Genomic DNA, 22909 nt, shown 5'->3' with positions numbered 1-22909 from the left:
AATCAGTACCATCAAATTGGTGCAATTTTTCCAATTTTTTTATAAAATGTGTGGTTTCAGTATCACAAAATTGCTTTCGATGATCAAGTCTAAGCGATCTCGCTTTTTGTTTTGCATTGCAACGAAACTAAAATGGCCAATTTAAAGCATTTCATTTGCGGCCGGTTCATTTTAAAAACACAAACACAAACGCGAAACCTTTTCGGCATCATTTATTTTCTTCATCCTGACGGCATTATTGTTTTTTCCTGTGCCCGGCGATGGGCGCTGAACATGAAAATTATCTGACACGAGTTACGACTTTTCTTTGTTCGTACGGTGGGAGAAGATTTTTTGATAGATTAAGTACGGATGGCGGCGATTCTGTGCTGTCCCTCCGGACCCGTCTACGGATGTTCTCAGGCACAAATGGCCCGTTCCCGTTCTCATCTGATTAGCTAAAACGCACCGGAAGCGAGGATAAAGCGAAACGAACACACACATGAATCACTTGCTGGCCGGCCCCAAAAAAGGAGTTGCCGCTCACGTTGCATGTGGAAATACTTTTCCGCCCGTTTGTCTCGGCCATCGGTTCGTGAACTTTTCTTCTTCAGACGCACAAACGATTGTTGTGCGGACCCTTTTCGCCAAGGCCAGCAAGATTAATGACCGTGTACGGCGAAACGGGTGAGCGGTTCCTTTTGGACGCCATTCATCGCATAATAGCTTCTGAACGGTTACTTAAACTAAATCACGTGCCATAAAACACTAGCAAGGGTGCCGCACATGCCACTGAGAGCTGTCCGCTGGCAAATGGCGAAGATTTAAACCGGGAGTCGCCTCAGCGTTTCGTGGCATGTCGCGCGCGGCAAGTAATTTAAACCCAAAACCGAGTTCTATTCTTCGACCACAGCACAGCACAGCACAAACAATCATCAATTCTCAAATGCGTGGCACTTTCTGTGAATAAATAAAATCACACTCTCCCAGAATGATGGGCGGCACGGTGTAAGTAATTTTCCGTACCATCATCTCCGCTGATGAAGTGTGCTTTATGTGTGCTCGCGGGAAAAAGAAAACGAAACGCTAAACAAACAAAACTTTGCCAGCACAAACACACGCAGCCTGGCCTGGCAGCTGGCAACACTTCTTTCTTTCCTTCTTCACTCGCGCCTCAATCGTACTGTTATTTAACTTCCCCAAAAACCACCCAAAGTGTATCGAACTCAAACACTCGCCCGCGGAAGCGGCGAAAAACGCGGTGCGAAGGGCGGCTGGTGTTTCGCGGAAGATGTTGGCACCGATGTTCGCATGCAAACCCGTGACAAACACATACACGGGCGGGCGATTTATGGGAACAATTTTTCTCAGAAAGTGTGCCAAATAAATCAAATCAGCCAGAAAATTCGTGATTTTAGATGCGGAAGCACGTTTCGCGTGGAGCGTGGAGAAAGAAAGACAACACATTCGACTGGTGCTGCCTCGAACCCGACCTCGATCCACGACCAGCGCGCCCGGCTTTGGTTGGTTATCAGTTTTCGCACAGGACGGGATTCGCGGCCGACAGAATGGCAAGGAGCTCCGGGATCGGTTGAGCAGCTGATAAACTTTCTGTTTCGCTTTTGTTCCATTCCATGTCTCTTATTATGTGTTTGATGGAAGAAATAAGGAAACAGTTGGTGGGATTGTCTTTGCATGGGGTCCTTAAAGGTTGATAAGGTGCGTAAGCAAGTTGGTTACAAAATGGTTCTGCTTGGAAGGTGTTCAAAGCTAGATGTTTCAGTAGTGGCAATTCGACGGCTACCGATGGAGGCGCCTGGTGCCTTTGCTCAAAGCCACCATGCGTCTCCATCACTGAAGAATGATCCACACCAACAAAAAATTAACGTCCTGCTGCGCCTCGTGCGATAATAGTTACCAAAAGTCTCCCAGAACTTGGTCGGTCAGTTCCCTGGTTCAAATTACCATAAAACTCGTTCCAAGTACCACGGGCGATTAAGCGATCAAAATGGCTCCTCGGGCTTGGGGTCCAATTTTTTTTCCTCTTAGTTCGCCAACAACCATCCTCTCAGGTCGATCGCAACACTAAGCTGCATCTTGTTTTATGGGGCATGCTGTTGATTTTGGGCCCGTTCGTTTCACGTTCTCTTTTCTGGGGCCGTTGTAACATGATAAGTTTTTGAATCAATCCTGCCGGAAGGAAAGTCAGCTACCCAGGCCGCCGGCACCGCCAGCTAGTGGCATGTGAAGTGTCCAAAGTGGACACGTTAACTAGAACCAGGAAGTCAACTCCCGACGTCCTACACACACACAAACACACACTTAGAATGCTATTTTTTATAGGGGCGCCTTTTTCCTGCCGGCCACGGCGGGTTTCTCGGGCGATACGGAAAAGCCATGCCACCGGAGCACTTCCCGTGAATTCGGCACCACCAGAGCTCTCCGGTTACGCCATCAAGCGAAAGCCGTGCCAGCAGTTTTTCGGTGCCCCGGTCCGGGGCTGTAAGATCGTATGAGTATTAAGGGATTTTGGGACCCCAAATCCCGGCGCTACCGGCAGCCACTCGGCAATGAATCGAGCCATTTGCCCGTGAAAACCCCATCTTCCACAACGCCAACCCCCCGGAGCGTAAGTAGCCTGGCTCGGCGAGACGAAAGGGCAGCGTCTCTCCGCTGGGAAGCAAACAAAAAACTCGGGTCCCTCACTCGCCGTAAAAATCTCTGACGCTAGAAGTAGAAGATTTTCGGAACTTCCGATTAGGCGGAAGCAAAAGGGAGCGAAAGAGATAGAATGGTATCAAAACCAAAAAAAAAGAAAGTAAAAAGAACGGGAAAAGGATTCCACCGAAAACCAAGCACTTGGAAAAACTTTCGAAGGCTTCGGGACGGGCTTCAGGCTTCCGGTGTCCGGGTCGTAAAGATGAGTCCGCACAAATGATTCCTCGGCCTCGGAAAAGTTCACTCGCGGCCGAGAGGGCAACAGCTGGGAGTGAACGGTTGCAGCACGTGGTTGGAAATTCCAACGAGGTCACCGGTCAGTGCCGCTTTCGGTGCTGGGGTGCTCCATCGCTCCTCTCCCAGAAACAAACCCAAGCGAAGAAAACTGCTGAACGCCTCATAAAATTAGATCATCAAATCTATAAAAATAATCAACGACGACGACGGTGACGCCGGCGTCACACGCGGCCACCACGTGATGGGTGTCCTGTGCTGGCATCTTCCGCAGCCTCTTGTTTCGTGAGGCACATGGCACTTTTGTTCTTCTCCTTCCTCCCGAGGATATTGTTATGCTGGGGAAGCTGTCATAAAATAAAAATGTGTCCAGAAGAAGCAAAACGGTTTTCCATCGCTCTGGCCCCCCCCCCCTTTGTTTTTTTCTTGCTGGCAACGAATGATGAAATGGATGACAATAGCGCCAGGGGAGCATAACAAGCAGAGCTGAAGCGAAACAAAACATCGGACGAACTGGGCTAACAACAGCCGACCATCAAACCGTGATAAAAGCAAGCCTGAGTCATCGGTTTTAGTGAGTGGCCTTCCTTCACGTACACAACCTTAAGCATACAGAGACCGACGGGGAGAGAAAGAGATGAATTTTCGAATCCGTTCTTCTGGGAGCCTTAACACATGAGTCAATAAGTCCGAGGAATGTTGTAACGAACCATTGTCTTCAAACTCGACAGTAATCGCCTTGAGCGCCGTTCCTTTGGCCGCACCGGATAGCACCATCTCCGATGGCACATAATTTGCATGATCAATCAAAACAATAAACAGTAACAGCCAAACAGTGGTAAATGGCAAAAAACATCCTTTCGCCTTTTTTTAAAGTACAATCAACTCTACGTGGCATCTGTCGAACTTATTGACTCCCCGAATCGGAACCCGGAGGACAAAGTATGATCACCGGTTGGCACTATTGCGCCCAGAGGCCCTCAGCGCGCTCCGCTGATTGCCTTCCGGTGTCTCCGAGTGTGCGTGTGGCGTGCTGGGGGTCGTGAACTTCCGCCAGGTTATCGCCGTCGCAGGTTATTGCGCATTGTTTGCTCTGCGACGCTGTTTTGCGGCAAGCAGAGCATTTTCCCAATAAATGCTTCTCCGCGCGTACGAGACACACGCAGCGACCGTTTTATGACCTATATTTTCTGCGGGGAGAAAGTCGCGGCCCTCCTCATAGACCTCCTCAAACCTCGTTGGGGGCATAAAAAAAAATGTTGCCCTAAGCTGTTTACCCAGCACGGGCCCATCCGCAGAGGAAACGATGGGAATGGCCCGATAAAGTCACTCCTCGAGATTGCGCAGGTGATAAAAGAATGTTTTTATTAACACGATCGAAATGTCGCTACTTTACGGCTGCAGGTTTCCTGATGCACTCTTGGTGCGAGCAACCAAACCGGAAGTGGACCGAAGAAGGGAAAAAGGAATCGAATCTTTTCCGAAAATTCGGCTCCATTTTATCAACCCGTAAACAAAATGGTATCCGAAAGGAACGATGCCCACCTCTTAAGAAGTGAAATATTCTGCCAAGGGCCAAGGACTCTTCAAGTCATCCGCGTATCCATCGCAAATTAAATCTTCTCCAATCTCGTCCTTCGCTTCGCTCCGCTCGACTCGACGCACAGCAAAGGCAACAACGGACGGCGCGCCCTAAAATCGTAATTGTTTGCGGCCATAAACTTTCGTGATCTAGCCCACGCCGCGCGGTAGCTTAATCTAGTGAATTTGGAGATTTTTTGCCGCAACCTTCCCCGTGGGGGCTGGGCCAGGAACCGGGATTAAAATCAGGTTCGGGGCGCAAAACGGACGGTGCGGCCGGATTCGCTGCAGAACTTGACTAATCCTGCCCGGGGAGTGTTTATTTCTGGCCGCGCTAATTCCATTAAGTTCCCAATTTTACACTGCTTCACGGCTGGAGGCACTTGGGAGTGTCGGTGAGTCAAACGATGGCATTTCACGGACAGTCAGACTCTGCACAATTGCTCGAAACTGTATGCGCTGGATCGACAAGAGCAGTGTTCATTTTACAATCTTTACAATTCATACCCATTGTGCATGTACATTTATTGTTCACCACAGTAATGAAAATTAAAATGCGGCCCTCAAAAGAAATGGGCTTTGTTTTTTTAATTTCTCAGCGCGTTTCCGTTGCATTTCATGCTTTTTTAAAGTTGTCACTTTTGGATTGTCAACAAGACGATGCTGTAAAGCGACAAAAACATCACTGAGGCGATGTTTAAAAACCATATAAGGCCAACTGAAGGACAGGACTTTCTCTTTCGAACTTTTAAACGAGAATAAAGAAAGCAATTCGGTCCTTCGTACCGCATGCCATTCCAGAAAATACGAGAAAATATAATACGGTGCAAAACCACCGTTAACATTGGTATTCATTTTCAACACTTCATTATGAGATCAAAATTGTCCATCATTTTGACAGGTATTTTTTTGTTCAATATAGTTTTTATTTTATTTACCGTGTTGATAGCTTGTGTTGTGTTGTGATTTATCTGTTTTTTTTTTGTCAGCCATCAAATGCCGAAAAATATGTTAAAAAAGATTTCAAAGTCCTCCACGACAATTTGTTTCAGTTACTAAAATCTAATCTCAAATTAAAGTTCGTGTTCGGGGTTCAGTCCGGTACCACTTGGCGGATGTAGCTGCCAGAAAAGTGATTGTTGCGACACAGTTGTACTGAGTTGCATGGAAATCTAGAATGCAAAGCAATTCAATCAATGGTCCTTTGAAATAGGCAGCAAAAGAACAAAGAAAGTGGGAATATTCTCCCTAGATATTCGATCTTCTTATTCATTTTTAATGGCAACCATTCATGCAATCGACTCATGTTTATTTATAAAACCTTAATTCGATCCTTACCAAACACAAGTGGGCCACACTCGTGCGCTGAAGCTATAAATCACGTCTCATTTGGTCGGCTGAATGAAGCCGAATAAAGATAACCGAATTCCCCGCCACACTACTCAGGTTACCCAGGCTAAAGTCGGGCACTATGACGACAGACCAGACCACCGAAAGGTACCCGACATAAGGCCACGTCTACTGTTTCGATCAATTTCTCACGACGAGCGAAGCAGACACTTTTCATAATCGATTACGTCCATCCGCCCAGGACCGCCGCGTCGAGCGTCTTGTGGCGCATACAAAAATTATCTCGCACTTGGCGAGCGGTCGGCTGAAACCTGAACCGGCCCCGTACGGTGACACCTAACGAGCACTCGGAACGGCTCGGCTGAAGAATGCTCTCGAAATAATAAATAAGCTGGTGACGATGATCCCGCCGGTGCCGCAGCAGACGCCCTCGGTACGCCGGTCACGGTTGATTGAACAGATTCATCGTTTTCGGAGGGAGAAGCGTCTGAGCTTCCGAAGACCTTCCCAAAGACGCGACGGAAACGAGGGATCCTTTTTTATGAGTAGCGCGAGCGCGCGCGCTCGAGTGCAACATTAAAGATTTAACATCCGGGCGTCTGTCTCGCAAATCTGCCGCACGATAATGCTCCCAATTACCGGGTCCGGGTCCTCTCCGGAGACTCGCCGATGATGGACGTGGATCTTTCCAGCGCGTGATGGCGAATTTCATGTGCCCTGCTCCGGATAGCTATCGAATTTTAAGCTTTAATGTTGCTGGTAACAGTCAAGATTTAATGCTTCTTTGTCTCTATGTCTCTCTCTGCAGGTTCGTTTATAAGCATCGGCCCACTGCCAGTGGTGTGCGGAAGCACCAACGAAGAAGTCCCGCGCAACGTTCCCGATAGTAGCAGCAGTAGCCTAGACAGCCTATACCACCGAATATTAGATAACAATGAGTTCGAGAAGCTACACTCGAAAGCTCGCGTGGAACACCCTGTATTACCTCCATCGAAGGTCGCTTCGAGCATAGATAACCGTTTGAAGCCGCTCGATGCGGTAACGCAAACCGTTCCGATCGAAGAAAACTATAATGACCGCACCGAGCTGGGTCAGGGCCCGTCAAGCGTGCTGCATACCTTTCAGGCGCAGCGCACCTTCCAGGCGAAGTTAGTTAATCAATTTAGTGACAAGTACGTCGCATCCGACGAGCGTCACCGGCGGTCAGCGTCCAGCGCATTAGAAGTGGCCCCGCCACGGGAAGCTCCCTCCGGTGGGTCCTTCGTGGAAGAATCCACCTCACGCCCGCTGGCACCGGTACAAATGGTGGCAGACAGTTCCGTACATCCGCAGGACGCGCCAGAAGGCACAGAAAGTCAAGTGCACGACACGGGGTCGAGTGCATACCGCACCGAGCACACGGACCCCCGATTGGCCGGGGGAGAAAGTTTAAGAGCACGTAATTTAGACCAACCACCGGCATCCGAAGGTAGTGGAGTGGCCACCGGTTCACTCGAACACTCAAAGTCAGATCAACCGAAGGCTCCCGGGGCTGGACCAGGGGATACCCCGACCGGTTCCAACTCATTAGCCCGTGTCTCATCACCGGAGCGCACTCCAGGAGGAAGAACAATTACATCGTCCCACGGCAAGACGGCTCCACACGACGCGGAGCACCTACCGGCGGGCGAAAGTTTCATGCTGCTCGACGACAGTGTCTACATTACACCGGGCCACCGGCCGGCACGGGTGGACCACGCCGCGGGCACCGGGATCTTCGGGACACGCACGAACTTCGGCGAACAAATCATCTTCCTCAATGGGCCGGATCTGCTCGAATCGAGCGTCGAGCTGGTCGAACCGGTGGCCTCGCGGGCGCAAATGGGAAAACTTCCACGCCAAGTTCGCACCCCGTTCGGCCGAGCGGAAGGACGCGAGTACGAAGAACCGCTGGCCCTGCCGCTGCGACCCATCATCCGCGATCCGGCCGACGACCAGCTGGCCGAGGCCAACGTCGTGGTGGTGTACGCGGACCAGCGCGAAACGGTGCGGCTGAACTGCGAGGTCGACGCCGACATCACGACGAGCGTGTGGCTCAAGGACGGCCAGATAGTGCACGCGATGGACAAAAAGTCACGAACCACCGATATCCGGTTTGTGCGCGAACCGTTCGGGGCGCTCACCATCGCCAACGTGATGCTGGAGGACGACGGAATGTGGCAGTGCGAGGCGGAGAATGCCCGCGGCTTCTTCTTCAACGGCCGCCCGATCAAGCTCATCGTGCTCGGTAAGTGTGGCCGCCGAGTGTGGCCGCCGCCTGAAAGCTATACTACGCGCCCAACACGTCAAAATGTGGCTCGGCCACTACTCGGGGGAAACTTTCGTAACTGGGAACCTTGGCACGGGCTTTGGACTCGCAGTTCAAACGCAGCTCGATTGATTCTTATTGAAATCCACCGGAAGCGCTGCCGCTGGCATCGCACTGCACGGGACGGGAAATGAAACTTTTCCCCTTTCCTTGTGCTACGTGGAAGTGCAATGCGAACTTTTTCTTATCTCCGCCCAAAGGAATCCATCGGAGACGCATCCCTCTGCTGGGCATTGATATACTTTTTTCTGCTTGTGGCATAAATAAAACTTTTGATCAATCTCGCTGGTCGCGGCGGTCGACCGGCGATTTTGGATTTTAATTTCGCTACCCCGGATTCGGAAGCGGATTTGTCCAATCGAACATACATCGGGCCACCAATATGCAGGGCACACGTTGCGCTGAATTTCCGACCAAAAACCCAAAACGGGAGTTTGCCAGTTGATTGCGGCATGACACACTCTTCCGGTGGCTCAGGCCCCCGATTGGAATCATTTCAATCACGACTAACCGACAATTTGCTTCTCCCGTTTCCCCCACCTTGCTACCGCTCAGATCCTCCGAAGGCGCCGTATCTGCTGATCGATTCGCGGCGTCTAGATGCCAGCAATATGTTCATCCCGGCGAAGGAGAACGCCGAGCTGACGCTGGCGTGCGTCAGCGAGGGGGGCAACCCGAAACCGTTGCTCAGCTGGGAGGTGCTCCTGAGCCCCGGACTCGACCGCCACGCACAGAAACTATCGACCGATGTGCTGGAGCTGCAGGAGATAAAGAAGGAGCAGGTTAGTTAGTGGCACGGAAAACTTTCGCAACCTGCCGGTGGGCCGGGTGCTTCCCACTGGCGATGGTGCGTCGAGGACGAAGTTTTACTGTGGCAAAGACACGGAACAAGCACGCGCCGATGCTCTTTTGCTCCGTGCCCATCTCCGGTGCACCGAGACTGCGCCTACAGTTATGCAAACCGGAGCCCACCGAGCGGGAGAGATTCATCAATTTTTGACATGTTGTTCGTACTTTCAATCTCCAACTGCGGCCAAGGACCGGGAACCGTACAAGATCAACAGCGGGGCCGTTTCGGAAGCGAAGCTGGCGGCCGTCTTCCGGGTGCACCACAACGCGCGGATCCTCTGCATCATGGAGCACCCGACGCTGAAGGTGCGCCAGAACGCATCCATCCTGCTCGACGTGCAATGTGAGTGGAATTTTTCATTAGTCATATCGATGGCGTTCGTATCCTTTCGTTTTTTCTTTCGCTACCTAAAATGACATGTTTTCTGCTCAATTCTCGGACCGCTTGCGGACATGCTTTTTGATCACGGATCAGATACACCATCGTTCGCCATCACCCGGACGCCGGGCTTCGGGTATCCGCTGCGCGAGGGCATCGCGGTGTCGCTGAAGTGCGACGTCGACTCAAACCCACCCAGCACGGCGGTGTGGCAGAAGGACGACGGTGAGACACCGGTACCGCAAATCGGCGACGGGTTCCTCAACTTCAGCTCGATCCGACGGGAGCACTCCGGATGGTACAAGTGCACCTCGCGGCATCTCAACTTCCAGTACTCGAGCATCGGGTACTACCTGAGCGTACGCTGTGAGTAGTTAGTTTTGCAGTACTTTTCGGAACTCTTTATTTGGGAGGGCATTCAATCGATCAGCTATATTTTTGGTTTACTTTTCCGTTGAGTTCATATTTAAGGATGCGTTTTCGGCCGGTCTCGGTTGTTGGAATAGGGCGTAGAGTTAATAAAGGATTCGATTGCCGCACTGTCAATCTTCGCTGCTTCAAACATTTCATCATATGGCACCGTTTTGAAACCCATTCCTTTTCATTTTCCCGTTAATTTTCACTTGTTTTAATCAATTTGACAACTCATTTGCATTTTAAACATCAACCTTTTTCCGCCACGGGACAGTACAGGGAAACGTCACGAAATGGCCGATTTTTCGCGGCCCCTCTGACAGCTGCTTTCAAAATGATGAAACCCCATTAAGTGGGCCGTTCTTGTGAAAGCAAAGAAATAATTGATTTTTTATGCAATCGCTTTATGTTGGCTGTCGCAGGCGCGCATCGCATGTGGCGCGAGTTGTCGCAGCTGACAGTTCATTTATGTGCGCCCCGCGGCATTGGGCACCGAATGTCGGTCATTTCATTAATTTGTGATGAATTTTTAACGCTGTCACGAAAATAATGTTTTCCCCCATTTTCGTTTTCCTTTGCACTTTTCTGATGCAGCGCGTTTTTTTTTTTGTTTTATGAAAATTGAAACTTAAAATAAGCTTGAATTTGGTAACATTTAATTGCCTCAACTAACTACGATGTGTGTGTCTTTCTTGCAGACGAACCGGTCGACGTAACTTCCGAGCCAGTCGAACAGGACCTCTCCCTGTCGGCCTTTTCACCCGCCTCCTCCTCCTCATCCGCCGATCCATCGTCACCGTCAGCCTCATCGTCGTCCGCCCCAAACGGTGGGTCCGCCCCGAACAGCTCTACCGGCTCGGCGATCGGTGGAAGCTCCTTCAACGACGGCCAAATGGAGGTCGAACTCGGTGGCTCCGTTACACTGCAGTGCCCTCAAGGTACCGACGATGAAAATGATTAAATTTCTCAAGACTTTCGCATCGCATTTCCAATCTCCGTAGCCCGATCACTTCCCAGCCCGGCATCCGGGTGCCGGTTTTGCCGAGAGTGTTTCTCACATGACAGTTACCTCACTCGCCCTAGCAGGTGCCAGGATTACGACTTCCCATGAGATTGCTTTCGTAGGAACAACTTTTTCGTTTACATTGCACGGCGACGGCAACCTCCGGGGGGCAGCGCAGGTTGAGCCACGTCAAAATAAGGGGCTGCCCTGTATGTGCCGTGTTTTTTAAATTATGTGTCACGGAATTATCAACTTGCACGGGCACCGGAGAAAGTTCCAGTGTGTCAAGTGTTGGCCCATCGCCCAGAGACACCCCGAAGGCTGGGCCACCGGCTTCCGGCACGAGTCCAGATCATTTACATACGGCCCCGAACCCCCCGGGCAACGAACCGGTTCGGTGGCAAATGGAATCAAAATTACAAACTGGTGCTCGAAGATGCATCAAAGCATTTACCGCTCTTGACTTGCGGCACTTGAGGAGTTGTTCTTTCCCCGATAGCCGCTCCGGCAGTGCCCCGGCAGGCAACGGGAATGGCCAAAGTTGTGCTGATCCGATTTACTCAACTCGACCCGGCTCGGCATGCGCTTGGGTTTTCCTTTCGAGGTCCCTAAGCCAAAATAGTACCCCAACCGGGAGGATGGTGTTGCTGAACTTTGCTTTTAGTTTGGGGCGGCATTTCCCGTTTTGTTTGCTTTTACGACTTCAAGAAGAACATTCCGTGCACCTTTTTGGACCCGATTTGTCTGATATTTCGTTTCCTGTAGCGTTCTTGCCAACTGTTGTTTGCCAGTTGGGTAATTGCCGCTTAAAACGATGTCAAACGTAGACTTTCTCTATAGGTTTAGTTTAGCACCAAGTGACAGTTAAAATAATTCGTTGCCCATAAAACATGCCAAATATCACTATGAATATTCGTAAAGAAGATTCGAAATAAATCCATCAGAACGGAGCTCCAACGATCAATATCCCAACACAATGTTTAGCGAAAAGGGTAACTTCAGCCAACGCATCTTGATATCTATAAATCACCTCGACTAACCCGTTTAAATCAATCGTTGATCAGGAGAGTGTACTTACCCGTTTATTGATATTCCTCTTCATCAATGATCATTGAACTGCATCTGCACTTGGGTTGAAAAATAATTAAAATCCTAAACCCAATCCGTGAAGGCTCCACCGCACAGCCCCGTTTCGATTCATAAAAGTCAATATTAAATAACACTTACACTTACACTTCTCTCGCCGCTTCGTGGCTCAGGATCGCTCGGATGCTGGTCCCACCTCGATTCGGCCTCGGTCCGGCTGAAGGGACTCTCCGGCCACAGCTACGGGCAGCTCTCGCTGAAGGACGTCGTCTACCAGGACGCCGGAACGTACAAGTGCGTCGGCCAGAGCCAGCCCGGAAACCACAGAACGAAACCGGAAGTGCCTCGGACTGTTTCGCTTGCGGTCAAAGGTAAGCCCTCGCTGCCTCGAACCGGCTCAGGGTTCAACTAGTTTTTAATTGTGTCCAACTTCAATGGTAGCCACTGGAATCGATTCGCCCTTTTCCGTTCCCTTATTGAATATTGACTTTCCGACGGCTCCGTCGGTTCTTCCGAAAAAATAATGGGTGGGAGCATCGTCAAGCACTTCCGCCTGGTGGCGCTTCACAATTTTTTTTTCTTTCAGTCAAACCACTGGCCAATTCTTTCACTTCCGGATACGGTGCAGCGCCCTCCGATCCGGGCAATTCGAACCGCACAGCCGGTGCAATTGCATTTCTTTTGCCAGCGGAAAAAAAGCCGTCACGGTCCACGGTCAGAATGGGGAACGATTTTCTAATGGCCATCGAAGGACTCGGACGCCATTTCGACGGTGTATCCGTTTTGGTTCTTCCCTCCCTTTTATGCGGCTTCTTTTTCTGAACCCCCGGGTCGGGTATGTCGTTGTTCGTTTTTTTGGTGTTCGCTCAGTTCGCTCGCTCGGTGCTGCACTTTCGGATTGCAGTTTCGGTCCGGTATCGGTCGGTCAGTTGGGCACCGAAGCACACAGAGAGCAGCGCGTGCGGTAACCGAGTTAACCGGTGTTCGGTCTTATCTACACTTGCCCCAGCCTATTGCTTCAATAAATGGACCGCTAGGCTGCTAAATCCTCTACGCCTCCAGCCGGACCAGCGACCACAACGAGCTATTTATTGTAGCTCGCGGACCTGAAGTGAAGCTATTTGTCCGACCGACCCGGCAGCCTTTGGCCGCACGCCAAGGACCGCCAAGCCAACGTACATTACATTTTCTTGTCTCCATCGGCCCCTGGCGAGAAATCATCGTTACCAATGGCCCGGGGATGGCCTGTAGGTCCCGTCCCTCTTACGGAACCACGGTCCTCGAAATGGGGCGGAAAAAATGGCCCAGTTTCTCTCTGTTTGTTTATCGAGTCCACTCCTTCCGCGTGCACTATTGTTTCCCCGTGTTCTTCGGAGACGTTTTCACAGTTGGCTTCCGGTCCGGGCCAGTGGTCTTCGTGGTGGGTGGATGGGTGGCCAATAGAAAAAAAACGATTCACCGCCATTCGAAAGCGATTCCAGCGATTCAACGGCGAATAAATTGTGACCCACGGTCGGCCAGCCGGCCGGCTGGTAGTTATGTTGTCGGATTGCAATGAACAATAGGCACGCTTGCTCGTTGTCCGGTTGAGGTTTGTGGCCGGAAGCGACCGATAGTTCCAGTTTTTGTTCCAGGATCGGTAACTGCCAAAAATGGAACCGTAAAGTTTAAGCCGTACCCTGTAAGCGACTTTTTTAAGCATTCCTTTTCTCGGCCAACCTTCAAACGAATCCAGTAATTTTGAACATATTTGCAACATAGTTCAATCAATCCGAACCACTTAGTATAAAAATAAAACCCTCCTCAAGGTTGCTGATAATTACGCTCTCGACCAGCTTTCTGCGTAGCTTGCCATCTTTTCAATGACTCGTGGGCACGGCTAACAACCCCAAGACGGTAACTGGGTTCACGGCACCCCCCTCAGCAGCCCTCCGTTTGATGTGGTTTCTTTCAGCAAGAAAACCCAGTGCCATTATTTAATATCTTCAAAAGCGATTCCTATTCCACAAAATGCCTCTTTGTTGACCGGTGCCCGAGCTGCCGGGGCCAGGCGTGCCTTTTTCTTGACGAAGTTCATTCGCCGACATTTGCTTGGTACAAATCATTGCGAATGAAGCCCTAGAAGCGCTCTCTCTCTCTACATCAGCCGCAGCAAATGCAACTCCACAAACGCCAAGTGGTCTCCAAGATACTTCTTTTTGCTAGCGACCGGCTTTAAGAAAGCGACCCGAAGACGGCGGTGACCGCCGCAATGGCCTGCGCCCTGCAAGACGTCTAGACAACCCAACGGTCCCCGAAGCAAAGAAAGGCACCTCCAAATAGAAATGAAATATTTTTGTCAGTGTTGTCCGCAAGTTCCGCAGTTGAAAATGAATGAACTGAAGTGAAACAAGTTGGCAAGCTGGCCGAAAGGTGCTGGCTTTGCTGGCTGCCACAGAAATCGACGGCCATGTACGGCAAGGAAGGATCGGACGGCTGCAGGGAAGGGGCACCGAAGCAATCATCTGCAGTGCCAGTGCCAGTGTTCTGTTCGTGTTGGTCGCGTGTTGACTACGGTTTTGTGTGCTTTCCTTGGAAAAACGGCCCGAACCCGGCCACGTGACCGAACATGCTCGCTTGCAACATGAAACGGGACGCGCGCTCGACGTCCCGACGTCCAGCATAAAATGACCGCCAAGAAAGGGCAAGGCAAGGAATAAAAAATAAAAACATGCGGCTGTTCCTGTTTTGTGCCACGGTTTCTGGCTCGTTAGGAGCCGTCGACGGTGGTCAAAGGTGGGCTTTCTTTGCGAAGTTTCAGCAATCAATCATATATCCTTGCCACTACTGCCCAGTCCAGTGTGGCCGCTATTTCACTCCAGCGAGCGTCTTGCTCCGTTAAGTTCGTGTGGCCTCGATGATACGCTATTTTAGCAGCGTTAGAAAACTGCTTATAACTGTGGACGCATTGGCGTACCTGAAAGGTAGTCTGCTCTGCTCAAGGACCATTAGTACCAACCATGAATGAATAATGAAGAAACTGTGAACCGAAAAAACCTTCATTTTCCTTCACTAAAATACGCTATTCAAAATGAATGACCCGCCCAATAAACCAAATGATGGATAGTGTTTTTTGTTTTTTGGTTGTCACAATAATATCAAACTTTCGATTGAACCTAATCATAGCATAATTGGCAGAAACACGAACAAAACACGATTCAGGCACTGAACGATGCATCAAACAAGTGACTGCTGGCAGTCCCCTCAAATCAAAATTAAACCGAGCAATAAGGATATCTAAATTGCCATGATTAAGCGACAGTCCACGGCATCCGGAACTGGCGCATTGATTGACAAATAATTGCGATATAATTATAAAATGGCAGCGTCGTGGAGTAAAACGTCACAAACGAACTTGTCTGCCGTGTTCAAGTTCTATTCTAACCAATCGCAAGGAGGTGTCTCTTTGCCGGTTACTTTTGAGTCTAACAATTTTGTAGCGAGGTTGAGAATACTCAACCCAACCGTTTCGCTGTCGAGACTTCGGTTGGTCACGCAATGTTGTCGCATGTTTCCTCATTTTCATTTCATTTTTAATTTAACCATCCATCAACGACGGGTCCCCTGTCTCCAAATAACGCATCCGTACCGATTTCGGCCAACAGTTCTCTGGGTCAGTGCGCGACAAAGTCTTCCGACACAAGATAAATCGCTGTCAGCCGCAGCCCAGCGTCTTAACGCTGACAACTGTTATTCATCTTCGTTAATTTCTCATCATAAAACATTTACCGAATTTATCTGACGCTGACTAATGACGCACAGGGCCGTGCGAGGTCCTCTTTACCCGTTCGGCCACCCAATTCGCTGACCCGGTTAGTGTCCGGCCATGAAACAAGCGAAATTGACAAAAGCTAATCAACAAACAAATAAAATGTGTATATTAAAACAAACGTCATAAAAATCACGATAAAAAGCTGTAGTAAATAACAATATGTAAAACATCCGTACCGGGCCATCGCGGTCTATTGGGTCTATTATCATTGTTTGTTTTACCTTCCGTAGCGTTCTCCTTGTCGAAGAAGACCAACTAAATGAAAGAGCACATCGTAAACGGCCAAGATTCGGCCCGCCCGTGAGTTATTTTCTTCCCATTTTGTCTTATCGATCGCAGAACAAATTGCGGGCCCCGGGAGTCCCGGGACCACACAAATTTGTAACCGGCAGGCAGTAATATTTCATCCCTTCCCAGCAAGGGGCGCGAGTTTTGCGATGGCCCCATGCCCCATTAGCCAACGGCTGACTTGATGTCAAATTTATGCTGGCGGGCTGACTGTGACAAAAGAAAGCAATAAAACGGGGCCCGCCCAACGCCTAGTGCTTTTGGCAACCGAGAGTCCCATTTGGGATGGCTTTCGCTGGTCGGCGGTGTCCAGTTGAACGCTTTCGGAACTGTCAGATCTGTCTTGGACTTAAATGGCCAAAGTTGAACCATCGCAAAACAGAGCCACAAACCAAACTCATTGGCTCTCTCACGTTTGGTGCTTTGTGATCTCTTAAGCGTATTCTAGTCTTCTACAATATTCAAGTGGGCAGTCAGATGTTGGCCAAAAAGCTAGTAGAGGGCATTAAACTGTACTGTGTTTGGAGAGCATTAACACATTTGAAAAAAGTCGGTGAAATCTGCACTGCACTCAAATATTAAAAAATGTTCGCAAAAATGTTGTCTACACAAATGATCAAGGTGAGTAAATAAAATTAAAAATGGAACAAAAGTTAACTCAAATTTCAAACATACATAAATAACCGAAAATGCCCAAATCAGCTCGGTAAGCAAAACCTTCACACAATTCTTGCTAAAACAAACCACCAATAGAAAAGCCCCGCCACACCACGTATTAACTTCGGAAACCGGGGCCACCGGATCGGTTGTTTGTGATGCTTTTTGTGAAAATTGCAGTCACTGCACTATGGCTACGGTTCGTTCCGTGAGCGACCCAACGAGATGACCGGAGTCCGGAGGTTAAACCTATTAGGATAATTAAAATATTACCATACCATTACCAGATTAAACCGACCACTTCGGTGCAGCCCGATGCGACGCCGTGGGTTGGAGGGGTCGAATAATCGGCTCCACCGTTGGTGAAATGAAAAATCAGCCAAGTTATGAACCGCCGCCGCTCTTGGCGTGCTTTTGGAGTTGAGAAACCTCCCCGCCCCCCGAAAAGTAGCCGCAAGTCCAAGTGTGGCCTTCGACGACAAAATTCTGCCAACCGTGCCGTTCGCCAAGGATCGAATAAAACCACCTTCCGCACCTGGGTCGTGGGTCGAGGGTTGTACGTGAGCCGGATCAGCATGAAAACGAGGAAAATTTTGCAGACCTTGACTCGCCCCAAAATTGCTGCTGATTTCAATTAACCCTTACCGTCGGTGGTCTCGTGCAATTCCCAACCAGCCCACAGGCCACCGGCCCGGGCTAACTTCTCGACTCTCCTCCGAGCGGAGTTTATAAACTTATTGACAATGGCACGGCGAAGGAGTGCAAAAATTGGAAATTGAAATCGAAGATAATCACCGTAAGCCAAAGTTGCATGTCGAGAATGTCGTTCCCGTCGCCTTCGTCGTCGTTCGTTGCCGAAGCACCCCGGAGCTTAAGTAACCCAATGGGACCACCGGGAGACCGAGAGCTTTCCCGGTTGCCGTACCGATCCCGGATACCCGGAAGTGCTCACCCACGGCACGGACTCTTGCGTACCCGGCACCGTGCTCTGGCGATGGCATTTGGTGGAACGTAGCAAGAAGAAAAAAATAATCCTTTAATATTCCATCCTGTCAATCCTATTTCTATTTTGTTCTGCACTCCCGGCGGCGACGGCTCCGACTTCCTCGGCGGGAAGTTGTGCGGCCAGCAATCATCGTTCCGCTTCCTTCCGCTGGATGCATATTTTCAATTTTCGAAGACGCTCGCTTTCGGGGGGTTTGTGCCTTCCTTTTTTTTCGGCAAGCCCAGGGAATACCGGGCCCGAACTGATTGAATTAAAATAACGTAAGCTGATTTTCGAGCAGAAAATTACTGGCCCTGGTTGCAGCGCTACTCGATCGTGCTGCTCGCTCAAGCCCTTCCAACTCGGAGTTGGCGTGATGAGATTTGGATCGAGTTTATGCTTCGGTTGGCAAATTGAAATTTAGTCTCGTTGTCGCCACGGTGCACACATACACACCTTCGCACAGTGGGTTTGTAATCAGCCGTCAATCAATCAACAGAAATGCTGGCAGTGGACACATCGTACACGTTCGCTTGTCGGTTGGCTTGATGAGTTTTTCGAAGAAAAGCGCCAATTGCACCTTTGAGCAGGAGTCACCGGTTCGCTCTCAACTCCTCTTCCGAATGGTTCCATATATTGGTTAGTACACTTCCAAAATAACCCAAAACAAGATACTGCTACCCGATACACTCCCAGTTAGCAGTGCTCAATCTCAATCAGTCCACAGTCTGAGCGCCGTACTCGACGACAGTTCGGCCGTTCGGCATCATTATTGTCAACAGCATTTCACGGTCCCTCATCATAAATGACATTACCAGTGAATGCTCGTTTCGGCGCCCGAGTTAGAACTCCGTTCCGGAAACCGTTCAACCGGATCTCTCTGCCAACGGAGGCAGTAGACGGCCCAAATGCCCGAACGGCCGCAAAAGAAAAAAATAGAATCCTAAACCAAACGCCAACCCGGGGTCCGAAGACGACGCCGGAATGCGATTGCGAAGCTTGTGTAAAATAAAATCGAAGCCCCGGAATTAAGTTAACATGACAGAGCAGTAAATTAAGCTTAACTCGATTCGATTTTTATTGCATTACGAAACGGTTTTCTCATTTCACCGTGTGCGTGCGTGAGGCACGGCTTCACGGCAGCGAGGCAGAAGCGTTAAGATTGAGTTGCTTTTATTTTGCCCATTTTCTGTTTCTTATTTTTCCGATTTTCGCCAGGACGCTCCCGAACCAGAATACCTTCACCGGGGATTAGACGAAATAGAATTAGAATTCCGATGGTGAGTGAATCGATAGAGCGGAGCAAACCGAAAAATGCCGGTTCACCGAGGTTCCTCGCCGGGTTCCGCGAAACACCTATTGTTGTGGTGTGTGCCTCGATAGGAGTATCTGTGGCAATGCTGGGTTTTCCTCTAGCACTTGAGTAAATGTCGCTCGGATCGGCCGCTTTAGAGAGACACTTTATTGAGCCTTTCACAGTTCGTCGTAGGCAAGTATCCATTCTGGCGTCTCCAGGCACTCTAACTGATTGATGAATGAGCACCAATTATCCTTACGTTTTGCGACAAAATAGAGACAGCGTGGAATGTCAAGTTCCATCCATTGGCAGCGTAGAATACAAATACAAATGCACGAATTACCTTTGTGCGAGACCAAATGTAGTCAGTTCCAGTGTAGCATGTTGTGATGCTTTCAAACCCCAAAAACCCTTGGCAAGACGGATTGATAGTCGGTTCGGTTCGACGAAGCCAGTGGCTCGTTGATCATAATCTATCAATAATCATACAGTTCCCAAGTTTAATGCATCATATTTTTGGGACCTATGCTAGTCAGCGAAACGCTGATGTAAGGCAGAGTCGTTGGCAGAGTTAGAGAAGAATTAGGAAGAATGGGAAAACAGATTACAGAATAAGTTTTGGATAATGATAAATGGGCTACCAAATGAATCCGTTTGATTTCTTAAATTTATATTAAACAATCACTTGTTGCTAAATGCTAAGTTGCAGGCTGTAGAATCAAAGAATTGTCCATATAGCAGTCATTCCTTGCCCTAAATGTCCAGAGGTGGAAGCCAACACAAGACACCAGCGCAACCGTTTGGTAACAAAAATTTAGCAACAAAAACCATAATAATCTGTTAATAGTTTGCGTTCGATAAAATTGCTAGCGGCAGCTTTGGCATAATTTGATTCGTCGGCCGAACGGATACGGTTACAACACTTGAGAGTGGCACCAAAACCGAGGGACCGAAATTCTGCCGACGTTCAGGTGTTCTTTCGGGCCGATTTCAGGCAACGGAACGATTATGTTGCCGATTACACTGATTGTACCCGGAGGCATTGTAGGCATCGCAGATGCTACCGATCTGATACTGTTCGGGGCCCCAAATAACGCAACGCCAGCCTTTTGCTGGGTCCATCGGTACTTGGGCCGACCTCGCTGGTGCGGGATAAAATATGAATTCCGTTTTTGCTTGCCGAAGCGGGACTTTTCCGTGAGACAGTTATCAAAACGCTTAAATTAAATTCAACCAACACCAGATTTCCATACTCCAACTCCGTTCCTTAGCGTTCCCAAGCGTCAGGTCAAGTGTTTTTATTTTCAGCATCGCATCTTAATGATGAACCGACCGTTACGATGATAAAAAAGAAAGCATATTTACACCGGATCAGTAGAGAAAAAACAAATGCGGAATGCTGCCGGTAGAGTTGCAGTCCACACTTTTTCGAGTTCCTCCATCCAACTTTCATCCTGAGCGCCGCAGATTTTTCGTTCCCTTTCTGAACAGAAGGGCGGTTCACCTACGCCGCGGCGCTTGGCTGGGCGCTACGGAAAGCGGAAAAAGTATGGTAATACACCGCGGTAGGGTACTTCGCCCGGTTCATTAGTCGACCTTTGCCAACGAGACTGACAAAAAAGGCGACCCAACTTTGGCTCCGAACACAAGCCAGTCAGAAACAGAACTCACTGATGGCGACAGTCCCACCGGGCATCGTATGAAAATGCAGATGTAACGAGATGTGTATCAACCGTAATGACATTTATGATTCCACCCCTGGCCCCACCGCCACCCGCCGCCAGTGATGGCGCGCGGAAGTACGATCTTCCTGTCGCTCTCGGGGGCTCGCTCTGTACGACCCATCCGATAATGAGAATCCGCAGCCTGCGGTTTCATTCGAAAGCATTTAAATGTACTCTGTAAGGGCGCACTGTGCGTACGGCTTGAGCTTTGCTGGTGGGCCATTTTGGCAGATAAGAATTTCTAAAGCTAAAACCGGTGGGGATTGGTTTCTATATTGCTCACAATCACCGTTTTGCGTTTGTTGTAAAATATGTTTCTGATCTAAAGGAAGGGGCCTAAAGTTTTCCGCTATCATCTCGCTTTGTTTCTCAGCCACTCCGAAAGTATCGGCAAGGAACTCCACGCCGACCGCCGGTCCGGGGGCCTCACTACATCTGGCGGTCGAGTTCTGTGCTAATCCGCCCGCTTATGCTGCCCGGTGGCTGCACGGGGATCAAGTGTACACACCCGGGAATCACTACGGAAGCGAGGTCCTGGCGTACGGCCTAACGGTGAGTTCTTCTTCTAATGTCTTTTCTTCAGCATACATTTGGTTGACGCTAGAAATAGATTTGTTGCGGAACATTCAGTGTCACAAAATAGATGACTATCAAGTGGTTCAATCAGTTCTAACTTGCATTTTAAGAGTTTTTAAATTGCAAATATTGTTTAGTACTGTGGCGAAGAGCTATCGGCAATTCGTTCATAACTTGAAAAATCGTTCTTAAGTCGTTACTCTATGCAACATATCAATGTCTACATTTGTTCCCATTATCGAAACGGTCCAAACAGTGGAATTTTTAGGAATATCCTTCCACACATCAAAATTCATGTTAAACCATACCTGTAGTATGTTGTCTAGTGATAATTTACCGTCAGCAGTTGCGAGTTGCGAGTACCAGCCATATGCCTTACGCCAACAAATGTATGATCGAATTTTCATGCTGACGCCATACACTACATTACACGTTACTTTATTTGAAATCTTTTGGCAAAGAATTTTGAACGAAAAATATCTCCACACGCGTTCTGCACGATTTTTGCCATCTAATGCATCCGCCCATCCCAGTGCATTCCGGAGTGCATTCACTCCGCACAAGGCCCCCCACAGCAGGTTTGGCAATTTTTGAAGAGAACCGATAAGCACCGACTCCGCATTCGGTTGATTAAAGGACGTGACCGCATCAAGCCGGGACGTGTGTACTTTTAGCAGCGAAGCGGAGATGGAGACTGCCCCCATCGCAACATATCAAACGTTGCTGAAGTGTCGTCGCCTTATGAACATCTGAGCTCACGAGCTGCCCTAACCGCTCCGTTACCGTGTTTTCCACAGGACTTGCCGACGCCGCACTGCAAGGAGACACGTCTGACCTACGTGCACATGAACGAGCGGGTCGCCAGGACCTTCTACTTCCTCGTGTCGTCACCGGGCGGTGTGGCCGAGGCCGTCTTTCGGGTGAACTTTACGCAAGCGAAAAAGCACAAACCGGCGAACGCGCGGGGACCGTCCGGCGGTACGGGTTCATCGTTCGCTTCGCACCCACCGTTCACTTCCGGCACGGGGAAGTCGGGTGGAGCCAACCTCAAGCCGCACGGCACACACCCGCTCAACACCCTGCACGGCAACAAACTGGACGACGGGCAGGAGGTGATGACGGAACCGGAAGAGATACATTTTCCCATCAACAGTGGCAGTGGCGCCGCCGGAGGTGCACTTCCGGTGCACGGCCCCATCACGCTCCTCTCGGGCTGCATCGCACTCGCGTCCTCTTGCTGCGATAGTTTGCTTCGGTTTCGGTTTCGGTTTTGATGAGCTCGGACGTCGTCTTTTCTAACACAACTTTTTACTGCACAGAGTGTGCCCAACAATTGTGTTTCGTTTCTCTCGAGCAACTCTAAACTGTCATTGGCAGAATTAAAGTAAAAAAATGGTTTTTATCAAAAGAAAACAATTTAAAAAAATAATGAGTGGCAATAAATTTGTAAATGGTTCCCGTTATTCTTCCGTTTGTTGAGTGCACGACAAAAGTAACCCCGTATGTAAATATTGTATCGATGTGCGGAACGGGCGAACGATGGTATTACCTGTGTAAGCGCCTGCGTAAATATTTGCCAACCATTTGTTCACCTGATAAAATAATTCCTCCCGCGGAACGTGGGGCTGATG

The 22909-nt window shown here is 49.4% G+C and overlaps 1 protein-coding gene across 1 annotated transcript; it reads left to right on the top strand.

Annotated features, from left to right (window-relative positions):
* Positions 1 to 644: 644 nt before the first annotated feature.
* On the top strand, positions 645 to 22552 carry LOC131215164 (uncharacterized). Its single transcript, XM_058209549.1, has 10 exons — positions 645 to 666; positions 6671 to 8128; positions 8765 to 8991; positions 9248 to 9401; positions 9534 to 9803; positions 10550 to 10643; positions 10698 to 10789; positions 12114 to 12311; positions 21076 to 21254; positions 22076 to 22552. The coding sequence occupies exons 1-10, from the start codon at positions 645 to 647 to the stop codon at positions 22550 to 22552; spliced, it is 3171 nt and encodes a 1056-aa protein (XP_058065532.1).
* Positions 22553 to 22909: the final 357 nt, after the last annotated feature.

This window comes from Anopheles bellator, chromosome 1, assembly GCF_943735745.2.
Source record: "Anopheles bellator chromosome 1, idAnoBellAS_SP24_06.2, whole genome shotgun sequence".
Taxonomy (NCBI): Eukaryota; Metazoa; Arthropoda; class Insecta; order Diptera; family Culicidae; genus Anopheles; species Anopheles bellator.
The sequence above is the reverse complement of the archived record's forward strand: the minus strand, read 5'-3'. Positions and strand labels throughout refer to the sequence as shown.